This window comes from Apteryx mantelli, chromosome 1 (genome assembly GCF_036417845.1).
Source record: "Apteryx mantelli isolate bAptMan1 chromosome 1, bAptMan1.hap1, whole genome shotgun sequence".
NCBI classification, from domain to species: Eukaryota; Metazoa; Chordata; class Aves; order Apterygiformes; family Apterygidae; genus Apteryx; species Apteryx mantelli.
The window spans coordinates 19,058,896-19,079,618 of NC_089978.1; the positions used below are offsets into that span (position 1 = coordinate 19,058,896).

The window sequence follows — 20,723 nt, forward strand, 5'->3', positions numbered from 1 at the left end:
TATCGGGGTGGTTGAAGTCCCCCATGAGAACCAGGGCCTGGGATCGTGAGGCTACTTCCAGCTGTCTGTAGAAGGCCTCATCAACTTCCTCTTCCTGATCAGGTGGCTTGTAGTAAACACCCACAACAGTGTCACCCATGCTAGCCTGCCCTTTAATCCTTACCCATAAGCTCTTGACTCGCTCTTCATCCACCCCTAGGCACAGCTCAATACATTCCAGGTGCTCTGTCACATAAAGAGCAACTCCACCACCTCGCTTTCCTGGCCTGTCTTTCCTAAAAAGCATGTAGCCATCCATGACAGCACTCCAGTCATGCGAGCTATCCCACCATGTCTCTGTAATGGCAATGAGATCATGGCCCTGCGACCGCACACACATCTCTAGTTCTTCCTGTTTGTTCCCCATGCTGCGTGCATTGGTGTACAGGCATTTCAGAGAGGTGATCGAGCATGCAGCTTTCCCAGGAGGGGTAAAGAGGATCCTCCATAGCCACATCCCATGCACACTTCCCTGGCTGCATTCACCTGCTGGAGGCATCCTGACTTGAGCAGTCTTTTGCCAACTACCCTGGCACTATAACTCTCCCCTTCCCCCATCTTTCCTAGTTTAAAGCCCTCCTTACCAGGTTGGCCAACCTGTTGGCAAAGACCCGCGTGCCCCGCCTCGTGAGGTGGATCTCATCTCTTGCCATCAGTTGTCGATCTTCAAAAAGGGTCCCATGGTCGTAGAAACCAAAACCCTGTTGCCAACACCAGCGGCGCAGCCAGTCGTTAACCTGGAAAGTCCGTCTCCTCCTCCTCTCATCCATCCCCCTCACTGGCAGGATTGAGGAGAAGATGACCTGGGCTCCCAGACCCTTGACCACCATCACCAGAGTTCTGAAATCCTGCTTGATGGTCTCCACTTTGCCCTTGGTGTCATTAGCGCCCACATGGAAGAGCAGCAGTGGGTAATAGTCCAAAGCATGGACAAGCCTTGGCAGTCTTTCCATGACATCTCTCACACGAGCCCCTGGCAGGCAACAAACCTCTCTAGACATGAGGTCAGGTCGGCAGATAGATGCCTCCGTCCCCTGCAGCAGGGAGTCCCCCACAACAATCACCCGCCGCTTCTTCCGGGCGTTCCGGCAGGGCACGGGGTCTGTTGTCCCAGGTACTTCCCTTGCAGCCATGCCCATCTCCTCCTCATCCTGGAGGGCACTAAACCTGTTCTTCAGCTGCAAGTCTTCAGGAGGAGTAGGAGCCTTTCTCCTCCCACGAGCAGTGACCAGTTTCCAGCCTTCTTCTACGGTGTTATGATGTACCATTTCACACAGCACAGAGCCCTCCAGCAACTCCACTGCTGCAGGGGGTTGGGACTCCTGAAGTTGTACAGTCTCCGAGAATACCCTATCTATCTCTTGCTCATCTTCTCGGATGCCGTGCAGCCTACTGATCTCCTCCTGTAACTCCCTTACCTGAGGACACAACTCATCAACAGCAGCACACCTCCTGCAGGAGAGCTGACTGCCAGCCCAGGCCTCCTGGAGAGGCCCCAAGCACTCCCTGCAGCCTGGGACCTGTAGAGCTGCATCAGCTGTCAGAGGGTTGGTCTGGGTCCAAGCCTCTGACACAGCAACTCCAACAGCCACTGGGGAATGTGCTCTGCGGTGTGTCACAACCATACTTGAGGAAGCATACACCACAGGGATCAGAAATGAAGGTGCCTTCATGCGCCCTTCTGCGCAAACTTAGACACTAAATTAGATACTAAATTCAAAATAATTGTTTTAATACAACCGAAAGAAAATGTTATGAATATGTGACTACACTTATGTTATTAAAATCACAGCAGCTCAATTCAGAACGACTCAGTTTTCCAGAATAAACATTACTTATCATGCACAGAATCCACCTAGGAAGACCAAAAGAGGCCTTGATTCCATAAATATTGCTGCTGAAAAGTTTGGCACCTCCCTTACTTCCTTATATCTGTTCAAGCATCACAGAAGCAAAACTCCACTCACTTGTAGAAAAACCACCTTAAACAGGAAGAAAAAATAACATGTCTAGTCAAGATATTTAATCCATCCTCATTAAGGCAATCAAGCTCAAAATATAACAACAGGAACGGGTATGAGGCAACATTAAGTTTAGTGCCTTGTCAAATACTAAATAACTATCAGGTGGAAGTCTTTCAGTGAAAGAAATGTAATATTTACCTAGATAAACACAGGCATTTGTCTGTGAAATAAGTTTTTGTTCAACACATTTCAAAAGAGCTCTCAGAAAACCTAACCAAGTTTCACATTTGGTCATGCTGAATTTATTTCTGGAATAGTTATCAGACTGCTCACCTGTAGGGAAGGTTCTTTCATAGTATCTGATTGCTCGTTGACCTTCCAAGCCTTTTCTGTATTATCTGACTGCAACACATTTGACTCAACCCATTCAACTGAAGAATCCTAAAAATATTGAGTTTGATGTAAAGAATAATTATAACACTATAACATACTATTATACATTGATAAAAATAAAATACTAAAGTGTATTGTTAATCAAACTTGATGCATATTGCTAGGCATTATTAATTTAATACTGTTTATTAGTTTAATAATAATGATAGTAAAAATAATATTGATATTTTCACAAGGAAATTGTTACATCACGATCAAAACCTCACACCAGGCTTCATGAGCACATCAACAGAGTATGCAAGAACTCTAGCTCATGCTGGTGGTTTAATAGAATTATAAAGCTGCTAGAGACAAAACTGTCACAATAAAAACAAAACAAAAAAACTGTTTTTATGACATTACAAATACAAAATTTCTAAATTCATGACCAATTGTGTTTTACATAAAAACAATTAATGTAAAACCAATAATACAATGTGTTATAAAGCTCTTCACATTCTCTCTCCTTCTATTTCCATATCCCACTTCCCACACTTGCAATTGCAAACGGTGCACTGAGATTTTATGCTTGGAGCAAAAGCCCTCTATTGAACAGAATTTCTCTGTTATTTATAGGAACCTGTCACGCAAATAACAGACTTTAGATTATAGGTATCAGTCAGGACTGTGCTGTATCTTGGGATTCACTGATGCAATCTGAGGTTTTTTGATGCTTCCCATAGGAAATGTGGGATCAATTTGTGGCTTAGGTTACTTCCCCGTCCTAAAAAACACAGTTCACTTCTGTTATCTGTCCCTGGAAAAGAAATCTCATCATACTGCATACATGAATCTCTCAATGAAAGAGAATCTCTACGAAGAAAATCACAGTGCTACCTGACTTGCACCAACACATCCTCTTAGCATTTTACACACAGCAGCCACAAAGCAGCATCCTGATTTGCAATCAAGTCTCTTGTACTGCTTTGCTGCAGTGCCCTTCAATGTAAAGGCATACAGATTCAAATGCACAAGTTAGAACCTTCCTTTGGACTCATGGACAAGTAAGCCCCAGTTGAACATCCATGGAAAAAGGCAGCAGGTTTAATTCAGGCTTAAAATCAAAGTCAAGTATTTGCAATTTTAGACACATTGTTCCATCATATATACCACTGACTACAAAAAACATATGAATGCCTCTGCTCTCTCCCAAAAGTTCCCCAAAAGTTCAATTTCTTTCTGCTGAAAAACTGTAAACCTCTTAGTTCCTAATGAGTGAAAAGAATATCAGAAAATGTGAAGACATTCAAATAATGGCACCTTTTAAATTGATTAAATACTTGGTATATTAAAAAGACACACTTTGCCACAGTGTTTCCCAACAGAAAATGGTAAGAGTAAGACACAGGACTACTAAACATGTCTATCCACAGAGACTAAAAGAATGCAGGTTTTAAGAAATTTTAAAATGCTTCAGAAGACATTTTTACTTACTGAAGAACTATCAAGGAAGTCATCCTTCTTTTCAGATTTTTGTTTTTTGCTTTTCTTCTTTTCTTTCTTCAGTTTTCTTGAATGTTTATCCTTTTTCTTTTTCTTTGGCACAGAATGTTCCTACAAGTAAACATCTGTAAATGAAATCAACTAAACCAGATCTCCAACACAGAAGAAATACGATCACAACCCACTAACCAACTCGCATTGAAAAAAAGGCAAAACTTGCACACAGCTGGACACAGCTACATATTTTATTCATTTCTATTACCCTCTCTCTTGTATTTCTTCTAGTTTTTATGCCTCACATCTACAAGAGACATCTTCCCCCCTGCCCCCAACATATTTTTCACTGGAAATAAGGCACTCTAATTATACATACATCTTCTATACACTGTTTATTTTGGTCAAAGCTATTTCCTTAGGAATCACTGTGTCAACATACATCTGTCCTTTTTTGAAATATCTACACAGATTTTAAACTAATACCAGAGAATGGAATATTCTGAGTGCCATTAGGGCTTTTCTTGTGATCCTCCACACAAGGGCTTGCTAAAAAGCCTTGGATCCTCTGTAATTCTTCTCCTGGTATTATTCTTGTCTGGCAGTACTTGCTCTTCTGCATTTGGTAGAAATTAAAGCTGTAACTGAACTACAGAAGTTTTTCCTCTTTCTGACTAGAAGATTATTTCCAGTTTAAGAAAGCTAACTTTGAAGCAAAAGGAATTTAGAAGCTGAGAGGTTTTTTAGATCATCTTAAAGCCACCAAAGCTTTCTGTTCATATGAAGGTAGTGAAAAACTAAAAATTCAATTCAATGATTTACAGTTGCATCACCTTTTCCAGTTGTTCCACACGTTTGTTCACATCAGCAAGCATCCATGTATCTTCACCTCGCAGATGCTTTAGTAGCTTTTGCTTCTGCTCCTTCTCATAAGTAATTTTGGCCTAACGTGAACAGAGGAGAAAAAGAGTCAGATTTCAGCAGCATTACTTACGCACACACACCTTTGTAAGTCATGCTATAACGCAACAGAGCACAATTCTAAGAACTGTTCCTGAGAACTTTTATTTTAAAAGGACAGCATTAAAAATACTTTAGAATTACATGTTAAATGGGAAATTCAGTTAAACCACATTACATACCGCCCTTCTTCAGTCTACAGCTTTGCAGCTCTTCTAGCACTGATACCATCCTATCATCCTAAATAATGGGGTGACATAAGACATTCAGCTTCTGTTCTCCCTTTTGAAAAGCCTTCTGTTCTTATAACCTTCACGAACTACATAATATATCATAAAGTGGGCTTGACTTTCTGATTTTCTATTTCTAAAAAAAAAAAAAAACCTCTGGTCAATTATTCTATTCCAAAGCACTGCTCACCAGCTATTAATTTAAAAAGTAAACTGTTCGCAATTCAATCTTTGTGCACATTCAGCTTTGGAAATCACCTCAGCCAGGTGAAAAATCTGGAACTGCAGAGGTCCATGCTCTCAGGAAGGATTTCCCTTTTTGAGACTGAAAATGAAAACCACAGCATTTCTTTTCCCTATGATTTTACTAGTCTTAAATCATTAGGGAAGAAGAATAGCAGGGTTCTGCATCTTCCAGTTCCAGAACTTCTGAAGTTTCATGGAAAGTTCACCTTTTTAAGTAGAAAATAACACTTGTATTTCTTACCAAAAAAATTTTAGCTTTTGTATGGCTAGAAAGAGAGGCTTGGAGAAAGAACAGCAGTAGGTGCTCTTTCACCATAACAGTTCAAAGAACAGAAGTACAATCTAAAAAATAAGATTAAAAAAAAAAAAAAGCCAACTATTAAATTAGGAGTGCTAATATATTTTTTTGAACAATGCTATTAGCAATATTGAAAATGGCATAAAGAACAAAAATCAAAATACTACACATGCCTGTGCCTAAATGAAGCACCCTTTTAAAGCTTCATCCTTTACTTTCATAGTAGCCCCAGAAGGTGATGATCTTTCTAATGCATTTAAACTCAAAAAAAAAAAAAAAAAAAAAGGAAGGTTCATACCCAGGGCTCTTAATTTCAGAAGGAGAGACTTTGAGAAACCAAAACAAGTTAGCGTAAGTCAACTAGAATAAAGAGGCCAAGAACTGGAAATTTTCTTAAGTGGATGAAAATTATTGGGACTTCCAGCTCTAGAACAAAGCAGATGGTCTACCAGGGACTGAGTGAATGCTATATCTTTGAATTCAAAAGGCAGGGATAAGGATGGAGTTAGAGCATGTTGAGATGTTCATTCCAGCATCAAAACAGTTTTGAGTTTCATAAATAAACAAAACAGAAGAATAAGCAGGACTATAATCCAGTAAGAGTGAAGTAGCTGTTAAGCATAGCCCAAGTACTTCAAACCCGCCCAGAAGTCTAGAAACGCAGGTGAGTTCTTTACTGCCTTAACACGATCCAAAAGCTCTTTTAGCTAACCCTGGCCACCACACAACACATATCAAGCTTGAACAAAACCCCTGAAACTCGATGCAGAAATCACTGACTGTTATTCCCTGGTCTAGTCCATACAGACCATGAAGGTCCTTCTGTCTTAAAAATATATTCATCTGACCAAAATAAAGTAACTAATCCTGCCACATTCATGGACAAGTGAAGGGTAATATCCTCAGCTATGCAACTCATAAAATGCCTACAAACCGAACACACACAAAACTTAAGTTTATAACTAGATAGAGACGGACACTAGAGATAAGTGTACCAAAAGCTGGCTAACAGGGAACTTGACCAATGTTCTAGATGGCAAAAAAAAACAACAAAATAGAGACTTCAAGCTTGTTTGCTCCACAAGTAAACAGACTTTCTTGTCAAGATTTAGATGGGGAAAGGACAAGCTTTCCACATACTCTGTTTCACTTTTGGTAGAGAAAGGCCTGAGGCTCAAGTTAACAGTTCACATCCATCCTTTCATCAATTCTTAGGCATATTAACCTATGAATACCTCAAATGAAGGTCAATCGAGATCAGCTTGTCAACACCTCTTCATTTAATATACTCATTTCCTGACTAGAAAGTTAATACTGGAAGATGCAAGTCTGTCATCTCCCTTTGTATGCAAGGTGTGGGCCTACAGTAACAACATTTTTCTCTTCCTTAGAGGAAGGACGAGATCCTGTGTCAGTATCTCACACTCCCATGAGAAGCTGAATTAAGTTTTAGTTTTGCAAACAGCCAAGGAGCAGATATTATTATAAAACTGTTACCACAAACCTGTAAATCAGGAAGTAAAATCTTTGGGCCGGCCCAATTAGACAGTAAATGCCAGCTGCTTCTGTACTACCCTAACAGTCCCTGAAGATGGGCTTCCAGAGAGCCTGCATCCCCACCACGGAGCAGCAAAAACAGCACACTAGTGGGTCTGCACCCTACAACCACTTGCAAAGCAAATTTCATGCATAGTGAGTAAGAATGGGTGCCCCGATTTCTGGGTATTTGTCAGGTCAAAAATATTTTAAATATAAATGCACTATTTTATTTCTAGTTGTACAGTAAAATTATTTTCACCAACTTGGTATTTTCACCACTGAAATGTGTAAATTCCCAAACAGTTATTTAAAGACACTGGTAGACTTTAACCACATCATCAGTTTATCATTACACAGAATTTATAGGACTCTCTTGGTTAGCTGAGATTACATCTATGTACGAATACAAATCAACATGCTGATTGTATAAAGCAGAAAACACATTGTTGCTTCAAATCAAGTCAAATTTGCATGTTCTCTTCCAAAGTATTTTTAGATTTCTTTCTTATTGCTGCTGAAAACTCAGTACAGTGTTAAAGATATCAAATAAAAGCTCCAGATAAAACACAATACAGAATCTGAAAACAGATATATTCAAAATCTCAAAAATAACACTTCATATCATCTGTTTGAGATAAATAAGAAATCATACTCTCACTTTATCTGCAACAAATCACAAAGGCAAGTAGGGATAAGATAAGCATTAGAACAAGTTGATCATCTGCTGGTTTATCAACAAACAGGGTATTTATCTGATATCACCTCAAATTTGCTCTACAGATAACATTATCAGATAACATTATCACATTCCATTTTAAAACCTTTAATTAAGGTTAACCAAAACTAAATAAATCTTTAATCACATAGTCTATGCAATTTTAAGCAGCAATTGACACAAACCTATTCAACTTGCATCACAGCCCAGATAGTGATGTGTTTGTAAAGGTGTATTCATAATCAGAATTACAATATAGATTGCACATTAGCATTTCAATGGTTCCTTAGCCAATGTGTCCATTTTAACAACAAAAGAACAGTAGTATTAAATAAGAAGATAAATCAAAAATATATTCCAACTGAGCACTGATAACTAAATAATCTAAATTACTCCTGCGTTCTCCTTAAATATTAGTACACGCCCATCTACAAAAAAAAAAATTAAATAGAATTCATATAACGTATATAACTTGCAAAAACCTTTGTCAAAGTCCTTCAATTAGAAGCTATTTAGCAAACTAAGCAGTCCAAAGGGTGACAGTGTTACGTATTTGGAACTGGCTGCCTTGTTTCATACATTACAAGAGTATCAAACAATAAAACAAATTTTCTCTCTCTCCTGTGTTTTCAAGTTTTCTTTTTAAGAATCATTAACTTCCCCTATTTTTCCTCTTTTTTGCCCCCCAAACACATTCCCCCTTTACATTTCAGACATTTTATTTTCTTTTGGGGGGGGTACTCTTCAAGTGACCCTCCTTCATTTATTCTCCACTACTTTCTTCCTATTCATCTACTAGTCTTTTTTGTGATTTAGACTCCTACCCTTCTCTATAATAAAAAGTATATTTTAAATAAAATTACTATTTCCTTCAAAAATGACAAATTTACAAAACTTACAAATATACATTGAGTAAAATGAAGTTAATATTATAAATAAAGTACAAAAGGAGCAGGAACACTTTTTATTAGCTCTACAATAAACAGAAAAAATACAGGCAAGCATTTAGGTAAATGAAATACATGATCCTAATAAAAGAGGTTGATCATACTTCTGACTAAAGTATGCAAATATATACTCAGAACACAGAATGACTCTAAATCATCATTAAACTGCAGACTGTGGTCTCCTGAATACTGGATGACACAGGATTGGACAAGATGAACCTGTAGTGACACTACCACCAGACTGTTAAAAAGAGAGACAGACACAAAAAGCAGCAGACAAAAGTTTGTTTTTTCTTAGACCAAGATACAAAATATAGATGATCATTAACAATATCCATAAGTAAAACAAAAAAGCTGCCTAGGGATTTATAAAAGACTAAACTTATATTTTTACCTGAATTATCAATTTAATACCACACTAGAATGCTAGCAGCTGTAACCTCTGGATGTACATATCTATCTAGCTCCCTCTATCATCAAATTACAATATTCATTTTTATAGTCAAGGAAGATTTTCCCCTCACCACTCCCCCAATTATTTCAAGCATCACTTGGGTGAGAAGAGGGGAAATCTAAGCTACTTTCTTTATTAGCTTCAGACCTTAACCTCCTATTCTACTTGTCTTTTATAATCATGCGTGGCTAACTAGCATCCATCTATTTTCTCTTCCCTTTCTACATTTTATAATTAAGTCCCCTGTCAGACTTATTCTGCTATGCTATAGAGGCCAACTCTAATAGTTTCACATCTCTCAATCCACAGCAATTTAAGCATTTATTTCAAATGAAGTTTCATTAATACAAAAATATCCAACAATTTATCCTTTCACCTTTACAGACAAGTACTTAACATTAGATACATTTTAGGTCACCACTGCAACAACATTTTTATGTTTCTTCACCATAAATATAAGATGCTATATTTCTGAAATAACTTCTATTTCAGAGCAATGCAAGTGAGGGTGCAAGCACCACACAAACACATAGTACCATTAAAAGCAATTACCAAGAAGGGTAAGCAGCATGCTACATATCATACTTCTGGGGTACCCTAATAAACTTACTCATAGTCCTCTTTGCAACAGGCACAAGGTGAAGCATAATGCTGGCAAAGCACTATGAAAGATCTGTCAGTAATCCGTTATAAAAACAGTACTCTACAGCAATATGGTAGCAATGTTAGCCAAGGTGGACAGAGCAAACTCTTCAGAGTCTTTACTGCAAACAAGCCAAAGGAGCTTGGATTTCACAGTCCCCTCTGAAAGAGGAAGGAAATCGAGTTCAGGGAAAGTTCTCCCAATTTTTCAGTACAGGGATGAGGTAGGTCATTAAGGCCAGTCCTGCACAATTGTCGACCAGAGCATCTGCTGTGCTAACTATAAAACTTGCTCCAAACAGCCTATAATACACCAGAGACAAACACCAAAACCTGCAAAAATTACAGTATGCCACCCCAGGAAGAAGCAGAAAAGATCAAAGGCACTGCCAATGGCAGCACTAGGTTGCACAATAAACAGAAGTTGTTACATGACAGCACCCAAAAGACTTCCAGAAGTGGGTCACACCATACCTTAGTGAGGGAGGCTAAACCACTCCCTCTCCAGTGCCCAGAAACCCTGACCAGCACTCTTTACTGGCCCAAACTCTGATTATCAACTCAGCTCTCAGCAAGGGCAGAGAGAATTTTCAATACCACTAGAAAGACCATGCAATGTCCCATCATTAACTGTGGTCAATCTCTAACTCTTTAGGATAAAATGAAAAATGCCACTGTCCAAAAGACAACTTCTCCATCAAAACAAAGAAAAAATTCCTTTTTCCTGCAACAAACAGTCAGAAGAAACTCCATAGCCCAATACCATATCAATGTAGTGTAACAAACACAATCAGCAAAGAGAGATCAAGTACGACTTCACAGCTGAGCTGTTTGAATGGTTACCTGCCATTGAAGCGCAAGGCTCCACTTCCACACCTCTCTTCTCTGCACTCCCACCTGTGCGTCCCACCACTCTCCTTGCATTGACCTGGCCACTTCAGGGAACTATACTGACAGAAGATGAATCCTACCAAGAACAGGGGACAGCTTTCTGCAGATCTAGCTTCCAAACTAGTCCTCTTACAAGGTCATGCAAGCTACCAGTTCCGACATCAGGAAGGAAGAAAAAAAAGCGCAGCCTGGGGAGGAAGGAGACTGGAGGACAAAGTAGTGTGGAACAACTCCTTTGGGAAACCACTTTCTGTTAACAAATTCAAAAGACAAAAAAGCTAGCCCAGTCCTTAAGATATCAACATAAGACACCCAAAATCTAAACAATGAGGTTTCATTTCTAATTTCAGGACTATCTCAATCCTGTCATATAATCCATTCTATTCATTTACCAGTTTCCATATTAAACTATCAGAGAAGTTTCTGTGGCCTGCGTTACTCTCCCAGCTTACATCATTACAAAGCTCAGGGCTGGAGAAGCTTGGTTATATGAATGCTTATCTTCAGGGAACCCGGACATGCCTTCTCTGATAATTCTGATGCTCCTGTACACATTTTCAATCTTGGTAACACACTTATTTTCACGAATGCTTAGGCTATGTTTCTCTATCCTCAATATTCCCATTATTGTTACATCTCTGAAGCCTTACCAAGGAGGACAGCAGTGGAGACATACAAAAGGGATTAGTTTCCACCCTAAGCTGCCATATCACAACTGTACCAGTGCTGCCTGTACCCTCATCCTCCTGCAGATGCAGCTGTGCCAGCTGAAAACATCACTGCTCTTTGTCATTTGCACCTGTCAAAAGGTACACAAGACAGACCATGGAAACAATTTTCAAACTTGTTGTGACCAAAAATGATCCCAGAACAATCTGACATGCAATTCAGAAAGCAGACTGTAGGCGATGGCACTCTTCCTTCAGCAGCAGCTGGGAGGCAGTAACAGTTTCTGCTGGGACAGCTGCAGACGCCGCAGAGGAACAGACACCTGCCTGCAGCTACTACTGCTAGCAAACTGTAGGAATCATGTTGACCCAGAACCTCTCCAGACCTGTGGCAGAGAGAGCTCTAAAAGAAGGACTAACAGAATATAAAAACTGAGACATCAGTAGGCTTCTAAAATGACCTGTCTTTTAAATCAAAGGTGTGGATTGCAAAAATGCATATAGAACTGCTTTGTCAGAAGTATGAAGACCTTTTGTAAAAAAAGGATTCACTTCTCGGTGCTATTACTCCCCTAATATTAATTAATGATTTAAGATTTCAGTGAGTATAATAGTATTGACACGCTTACTTCCTCTGAAAGACAGTCAAGGATGTAACACTTCTGATGGATTTTAAAAGGGAAAGAACATGAAATGGCTTAGTATTACAGCATATAAACAGTTTCCAATGAATAACAGCTCTAAAAACCAAAACAGTGACATGTTTTGCTATTAATTTCTGTTTAAGATTAATTTCTGTAATTTTTCACTAAAAATGAAGTGTAAAATATTGCCAAAGCAGTTAATCATTTCTGCAAATACCATTCACATAACAACAGTTAAGCTGATTTAAGAAGAAATACCTAAAACTACTTCACTGAGAAAACCTGCTCATTTCACAGGTTGTTTAGAGTTCAAACACAGTGCACTCAGTGATATTGTTACACACTGCTTTTATAAGGTTTAGGTCAGGTTTTTAAAGAAAATAAAACATAAAAAATGTAAAATACAGGTAGAGGACTAAGCCAAAAGAATGAAATGAGACATATTAAAATAATAAGGGATTGCACATCTCAATTTTTTCAGAAACCTAAATAAGTAAAATTAAACACAATTTCATATTGTACAATGAGACTGTTTCAAGGTATCATCATTTTATCTACATTGTTTGAAAAACATATCTTCACATCTTTGTGAAATAATGAGTAAGATCTTATTTACCTACAGTAGTAGGTAATCCAGTAGTAGGTAATTTTTAATCAATATGTACTGCCATCAAGAGAAATTTGCCAGCTATCATCCATCCCTAACAATTAAAAGACAGGATTTCTATATAAGCAATGGCCAAATCACATCAACCATAGAGACAAAAGAGTAAAAGACTCATCCAGGTCCACCAAAAACTACAGAGCAGATGATGATCAACACCAAATCACAGAAATGCCATGTCATAGTACAGATTCAGGGACTGATTCAAGATTGTATTATTGCTAGTTTTTATGGAAAATCCATGTTCTCATCTAAAAAAGCATACGTTCCTGCATTTACAAAAATACCCAGATTATTTTCTCTTTCTAAACTTGCAAACTCAAACAGTGGTGTTATAAACTATCCTACACATCAAAACAAGATGCTATTTCAGGAGCTTGATAACAATTTGCATGTCAACACTTAATTATTTGATTACTGATCAATATGATAAACATAACCAGCTGCTGTGCTTTACCAGTGCAGTTGGGAAGACAGACTACACAAAAGATGTTTCCAAAATTTAAAAGAAAAATCTCTGTCGAGGCATTCAGGGTTTTTTTGGTTCTTCAACTGAAGTGTGTGAGATAATCATAACCAGCAAAAATCATGAAAGAGAACTAAAAATCAACAAGAAGCAATCTTCTAGTTTCTTTGTTTTAAATGTAAAAGCTAATGAAGAAATCAATTCTATTTCTACAACTGTTTCAAAATCTACTAAATAATCTCTTGATTTTTGTGTATATGGAATTTTCAAAAAAAAAAATACCCAGCTAATTCCTGATTTTTCCAGTCAGCTCAGTGATTTTGGGCAAATTACTTCTGAAGATACAGGAAAGGTTCCCTTAAATTACTTGCAGTCCTAACCCTCAACAAACAAAAGGTATCTGTAACCAGAGTTAAAGGGCTTCCTTTCATTTTAGCCCAACCTACACAGACTAAATATTTGCAGTATCTCTATAACTAAGAGCTCCTTACGGTGAATCTAGTTGAACATCTCCTCTCATCTTTCCAGAAACAGAACTGCTGAAGCACAGTCACTTCTGTAAACTGTAGAGTATCTGGGAGCATCATGACTGAAGCATCAGACCTATGCAGCTTCCCAGTTGTCTTTCCCAAAGCAAAAAGCAGGAACTTCCAAGATAACACAGAATCACAGAATAGTTGAGGTTGGAAAGGACCCCTGGAGAGCATCTGGTCCAATCCCCCTGCTCAAGCAATCACCTAGAGCAGTTGCCCAGGACCCTGTCCAGATGGCATTTGAGTATCCACAGATGGAGACTCCATAACCTCTCCAGGCAACGTGCTCCAGCGTTAAACCACCCTCAAAGTAAATAAGTGTTTCCTTAAGTTCAGGGAGAATTTCCTGTGTTTCAGTTTGTGCCCATTGCCTCTTGTCCTATCATCGAGCACCACTGAGAAGAGTTTGGCTCCATCTTCTTTACACCCTCCTATCATGTATTTTTACATTTTGAAAAGATACCCCCTGTTGGGGCCCTTGCGGTACTTCAGAACAATAATCTATATGAAATATAGAGTATGGAACTACACTGTTTAGGATTAGTTGCTTAGCACAACTTGCTTAGCATAAGTAGCTAAATTTGCTGAAGCCTTAGGCCTCAGACTGTAGCTGCTGCTATGTGCTTTGAAGTAGTTTACCAAGGACACTGGTGCAGCTGGGAATGATACATCCTGAGAAAGTACAGATAAACTAGCAGAAGCCAGTGGGAACCAAGGTTAAGGGCTAGACAGCTTTGCTAAACAAGCAGCAAGGTACAAGGCATGACCGCTGTGTGCGTGATCGGTGCAATGATTGGCTACCTGTGACATAATCTGTATGAACCACAAATCAAGGGCCAGAGCGCCGAATACTTGTACTTATAAAATAGGCAAATTGCTGAATAAAGATGGAATTGAACCTGCATTCTGTGAATGCGTATGATTCATTCCCGTCACTCCCGCGGACCGCGACATCTGGCGACCCCGACGTGATACTGCAGAGGAGAAGCTGGCTTTGCTAAGAGTTCGAGTAACGGGAGTGGATACCGCCCGGGAGGCTCGTGCCCGGGGAAAACGAGCCTGGCCGTCTGAAAGAAGACGGGAAAAGAAAAGTCGTAGCTACGCAACTCTTCTGACCGGTGAGTCAGGCGCCCTTGTGAGGCGGCGGGCGGTATGGGAAACGCTGTATCAGCGGTAGAAAAGGCCACGTTAGAAAAATTGTTACAAGTGGCAGCACAAACAGAGCGCCAGGTGGAGCGCCAGGCGCTGGTGGACTTGCTGTTGTGGGGAAGGCGGCGCGGTTTGTTACGGGAGTCCAGCCAGGTCTTTAGCGCGGTAACCTGGAAGAAGGTCGGGAAGGAACTGTGGGAATCCATCCAGAACGGAGAAAAAGAGGCCAGGCGTCTGGCCAAAATATATCGAGACGTGCGGCTCATGATCGAACAGCTGCACGGGGAGGCACAGGCGACCGCTGCCATACGGAGGGCGCTGCAAGTGGAGCCCTCTGCAGCGGCACTTTCGCCGGGGAGTGAGTGCGCGGAAGGAGCGGAGTGCGCGGTGCCCGGAGCGGAGTGCGCGGTGCCTGTCTTTGATACACCATCCGCGGGGGGGCCCTCGGTGACAGATGAGCCCTCCCTGCCGTGTGCGGCACCTCTCTCTAAGCTAGAGCGGGAGGCTTGGGGGACTGGCACAGGATATGAGGACTTGCCACCGTACAAGAAAGGGGACGTTGCTGATGCCTTTGCCGCCCCCCCGCAGCCGTCCGCTCCCCCTATGGAAGTGGATCCGGCCACTGTGCCTTTACCTGAGGAGAAAAGCGTTGATCTGACTGAATATTCAAAGAAAATGGAGGAATTGCTGGAGGAAATGAGGAGGTTGGATAGGGGGTCGAAAAAGGCGCATGTGAGGGAGGCGTATAAGAAGGCGCATCAGGCTATTGTGGACGGCCTGAAGGCGGTTGAGGAACGGTTCTCCGGGGATCCTGCCGGCGGATCCCAGGAGAACCAAGAGATCGCCCCCAGAGACTGGGTGATTACCAACGTACTCAAAGGGACGTGGTCCCTTGAGGAGGCGGAGCAACATCTGCAAGCCTGGAAAAAAACCCCTTTAACACAGAAAGAGTATCGAATGATTTTGGACTGTTTACCGAGAGCACCGGAGAAAGCCCTGCCACCTAGGGACCCTGACTTTGACATGGCAAAAAGGTGGCGCGGGATCATTCAGAATGCTGAACTGGTTGGGGACATGCAGTTTTTCCCTATAGTAGCCCCGGTCGTGACCACGGGTCAGGGACAGACGAGGTGGGAGCCTCTGGATTGGCAAGTGGTAACAAAGCTGCAACAGCTGGTAATGCAGTACGGGATAAATAACCATCAAGTGCAAGCGCAGCTGAGAGCACTGGTAAAATATCAAAACCTGGTGCCGAGCGACATCCGTGCCCTTGCCGAACTGATTTTGGGGCCCACCTCTTTGCTGGTGTTTCTGAATAAGTGGCAGGAACTGCTTGGTCAATGCCAATTATCTAATTTGGACTTACCGGCAGATGACCCGTTACGTATGACATCTTTGGACATGCTGATGGGCAACGGAGCTTTTAGAGACCCCGCTCGACAGGCGGCACTGCATCCCCGAGTCCTGATGCAGTCAAAAAACGCTGCCTTAGAGGCATTCGCTGCACTGCCCCAAATAGGGAAAGCTAATCCGCCTTACCTGTCAATAAGGCAGGCGGAAGACCAACCGTTCCTGCAGTTCGTGGACAAACTTAAGGAAGCTGTTGATGCGGCCCCGAACGTGCCACAGGATATGAAAACAATCATGGTTAAGGAGATCGCTACGCAGAACGCCAATCCAACCTGCACAAAACTGCTCGCCACCTTGCCTCCAGGAGCAACTTTGCTCCAAATGGTGGAAATTTGCTCCCGAGCACCCATGGAGCTAGAAAAACAAAAAGCGAAGATCCATGCTACTGCATTAGCTGTAGCTATGAAACAGGGCCCTACACAAGGAGGGGGCGGCCGCAAAACAGAGAACTGCTACATCTGCGGACAACCTGGGCACTGGAAGAAACATTGCCCCCTCAGACGACTGGCTAAAGACAACCGTATCTGCCAGCGTTGTGACAAGTTTGGGCATCGGACAAGTGAGTGCCGTTCAAAATGCAAGAAAAGCGGCACCCCGTTGTCGGGAAACTGGAACAGCTGCGCCTGGGACGCGGCGAAGAAATATCCCATGGTTGCCTCTTCGAACACCATGCAGCCACAAGAGGGAGCGCCGGAATCGATCTGGCCCTGGCAGAATCAGTAAGCATTGCCACTGAGCAGGTCCACTTGGTAAATTCAGACGTTTGTGGCCCCTTGGGGGGGGGGCTGTCAGCCTTACTGATAGGACGATCATCTGCCTTTAGACAGGGAATTTTTGTTCTCCCTGGATGCATCGACGCCGACTACCGTGGACCTATAAAAATCATGCTGAAGGTCTTCTGTCCCCCAGTTACAATACCAGCAAAAAGCAAAATTGCCCAATTGATCCCTTTCAAGTCTGCGGTCCCCCTGGCCAGCGGAGATGATAGAAGAGGAGGTTTCGGCTCTACGGGGACGCCCCTGGCCTTGTTCTCGACTGCTGTGTCCTCGACTAGACCCATTCGAAAGGTCATCATTACCTCTCCAGACGGAATGAATCACCTAAAAGCCGAGATGATGATGGATACCGGTTCCGACGTCACCATAGTACCTCGCGACTCCTGGCCTGCCGCTTGGGCGCTAGTGGATAGCACCACTGCAGTACAGGGGATTGGTGGTTCAGCCCCCACCTGGAGAAGTGCGAGACCCGTGAAGATCTGCGACGAAGAAGGTCATTTGGGCGTGGTAACACCATACGTAATGAATACCCCTCTCTGGATCTTAGGCCGGGACCTTCTGTCTCAGTGGGGCCTAGTTCTCTCGTGCCCTTTTTAGTAATGGCCGCTGCTGACACTTCTCCGCCCACGCTGAAAATTACATGGAAGACTGACGAACCAGTGTGGGTCGAGCAGTGGCCGCTGCAAAAGGAGAAGCTAAGGGAACTTAACAAATTGGTAGAAGAACAGCTACAATTGGGACATATTCAACCTTCAACCAGCCCATGGAACACACCTATCTTTACCATACAGAAAAGGTCAGGAAAATGGAGACTGCTACACGATCTGCGAGCTGTGAACGCAACAATGGAAGATATGGGAGCGTTACAACCAGGACTGCCATCACCTACCATGCTCCCGCGGGAATGGAGTCTGCTAGTAATTGATCTGAAAGACTGTTTCTTTAGTATCCCCTTACATCTGGAGGACTCCAAACGCTTTGCATTCTCAGTGCCAACGATAAATCGATCTGGTCCTTCGAGACGCTATCAGTGGGTCGTTCTACCCCAAGGTATGAAAAACTCCCCCACGATATGTCAATGGTATGTAGACCGAGCCTTAGAACCCTGGAGGCAGAGACATCCCGAGGCTATAGTATACCACTACATGGACGACATATTAGTCGCAACAGAAACCCCGCTGCTAGAAGAGAGTCAACGGGAATTGAGTCAACAACTCCAGGCCTGGGGTCTTACCATCGCCCCTGAGAAGATCCAGCAACACGCACCGTGGAACTATCTTGGTATGGTCATAACCGAGACCCGAGTCTACCCAATGAAAACCTCGATCACGCGGAAGATCGCAACAGTGAACGATGTACAGAAACTTCTTGGGGACATTCAATGGATCCGTACTTACTGCGGCATTACCAATGAGGAAATTCAACCGCTGGTGAATTTACTTAAGAATAGCAAGAACCCCAGAGAAGCAAGAACGTTGTCTCCTCCAGTGCAAGAAGTCATGGCTAACATAGAGAGGAAGCTTGGAAATGTACAAGCCTATCGCTATGACCCCATGAAACCCATTGACATAGTGTGCTACAATAAACAACAGGAGGTGGTTGGCATAATTGGTCAAACAAACGAGACAAATCAGCTCACGATCCTGGAGTGGGTGTTTTCGCCAGTCCAGCCACGCACAGTGATTATGCCCAGGAAAGATGCTGTGGGAGAACTGTTACTAAAAACAAGACAGCGCGTCCGCATCATATCAGGGAAGGAGCCCTCACGCATCATTCTGCCCCTGGTTTCTTTGGATCTCGTATCCGAATGGACCCAACAGAGCATTTCATTCGCCCTGGCGACGTGTGGGGTTCCCCTCGACAATCATTATCCAAAGCACCCACTACTGCACACGCAATTGATGCTTGAAGAAAGGAAGGTAATGGCAGATGGCCCCATCCACAACGCGAAGTCCGTCTTTACGGACGCTAGCGGCAAAACGAAGAAGTACGGATACGAATACGTGAATGTACGAGGAGAATGGGCTCGAAAGATCATGCAAGGTGCCCCCGAGCACTCCGTGCAAATTTTAGAACTCATGGCAGCTGTACTCGCGTTGAAGGACTTTGCAGAAGAACCTCTTAATCTTATAGTTGATTCACTATATGTGGCGGGTGTGTTACAACGACTACACTCTGCTCTTATTGGGCAGACTGCTAACCCCAAGATTCAGGCGTTGTTGATACAAGCAAGCGGCCATTTAAATTCTCGCGTTCAGCCATTCTGGTGCACACACGTCCGTAGTCATTCGGGACTGCCGGGAATATTGGCGGAGGGCAACCAGCGCATAGATGCCCAAGTCTCAGCCGCTGGTGAAGAAAAAACTAGGTTACAGCTGGCACAACGATCTCATGCGTTTTTTCACCAGTCAGCTAGATCTTTGCAAAAGGAGTTCAACTTATCCCGGGCAGAAAGCAGGGCCATAGTGGCCGCGTGCCCTGATTGTGCACACATTCCCCCGCTGCAGGATACAGGGACAAACCCACGCGGGTTAGAACCTCGCCAGTTATGGCAGACCGATGTCACAGAAGTCCCTGCCTTTGGGCGACTGCGCTTTGTCCATGTATCAGTCGATACATTCAGTAAAATGACCTGGGCCACTGCCGCAACCTCCACACGTTTTACTGCCTGCCGCCTGCATTGGCTGCAAGCCTTTGCCGCGCTGGGGAAGCCGGCTCAGATAAAAACCGACAATGGACCTGCCTATACGAGCGCCGCGTGCGCTGAGTTTATGAGAGCTTGGGACATTACACATTCCACGGGGGTCCCCTATAATTCCACTGGCCAGGCCATAGTGGAGCGCCGTCATCAGGATTTAAAACGCCTTTTTGCTATTTTGAAAAAGGAGGGGGAGGTATCTCTCCCCGTCCATGACATCGTAGCAAAAAGCTGTTATGTGTTAAATTGGCGCAACCTCATTGAAATAGACCAAGGGGAGTTGATCAGCCCAGGGGCACGCCATGCACAGACTACGAGACCTATTAAGACGCTCGTGTCCCGATGGGTACCACAAACACATTCATGGCAGGGGCCTGTGGAATTACTCACTTGGGGCCGAGGGTATGCTTGTGTCATTGCAGGTACTGGTACGGAGTGGATACCCGCGAAGTGGGTTCGACCGTGGTTGAAGAAGAGTAACGTTGGACCTGCGGACGACTGCCCACTGGAAACAGCCCGTGAGTCAGCTACTACCTGCGCTTGAAGACCAGCGGCAGGAACTGGAAGCTCTTGACAGAGGACGAAAACAAAGCACCAGCCTCACCCGGAACGAACGGGATTGTGATTGTGAGCGTGCTGCAATGACTGGGCACGAACAAAAGAGTGTTGGGGGGGTTGGTGGAAGAGCGGTCATCAAAATGGGTAACCTTGAATTCCGCCTTAAGCAGCGGTGACGTGCATGGCCAGGTGTATACGAACTGCAACGCAACAAGCCACATAACAGCGAAAGCACTGCCGCCTGGTATATTTCTGATATGCGGGGATAGGGCCTGGAACGGTGTGCCACGCATCCTGCGTGGAGGCCTGTGCTACCTGGGGAGATTGAGTCTGTTCCACCCCAATCTCACCCAACTGCAGAAC

General features: G+C 42.9%; 1 protein-coding gene across 9 annotated transcripts in view; it reads right to left on the minus strand.

Annotated features, from left to right (window-relative positions):
• CWF19L2 (CWF19 like cell cycle control factor 2) overlaps positions 1 to 20,723 on the minus strand; it is a 120,704-nt gene that overhangs the window by 95,119 nt on the left and 4,862 nt on the right. For all 9 annotated transcript variants that reach the window (XR_010883199.1, XM_067289913.1, XM_067289901.1 and 6 more), the window contains exons 2-4: positions 4,706 to 4,816; positions 3,870 to 3,989; positions 2,337 to 2,444 (exon numbers count right to left, since the gene is read on the minus strand). Coding sequence is in view for 8 of the 9 variants with exons in the window: in XM_067289913.1 (XP_067146014.1) it covers positions 2,337 to 2,444; positions 3,870 to 3,989; positions 4,706 to 4,816 (339 nt within the window). In the remaining variant the exon portion in view is untranslated. The remainder of the gene's footprint in view (positions 1 to 2,336; positions 2,445 to 3,869; positions 3,990 to 4,705; positions 4,817 to 20,723) is intronic.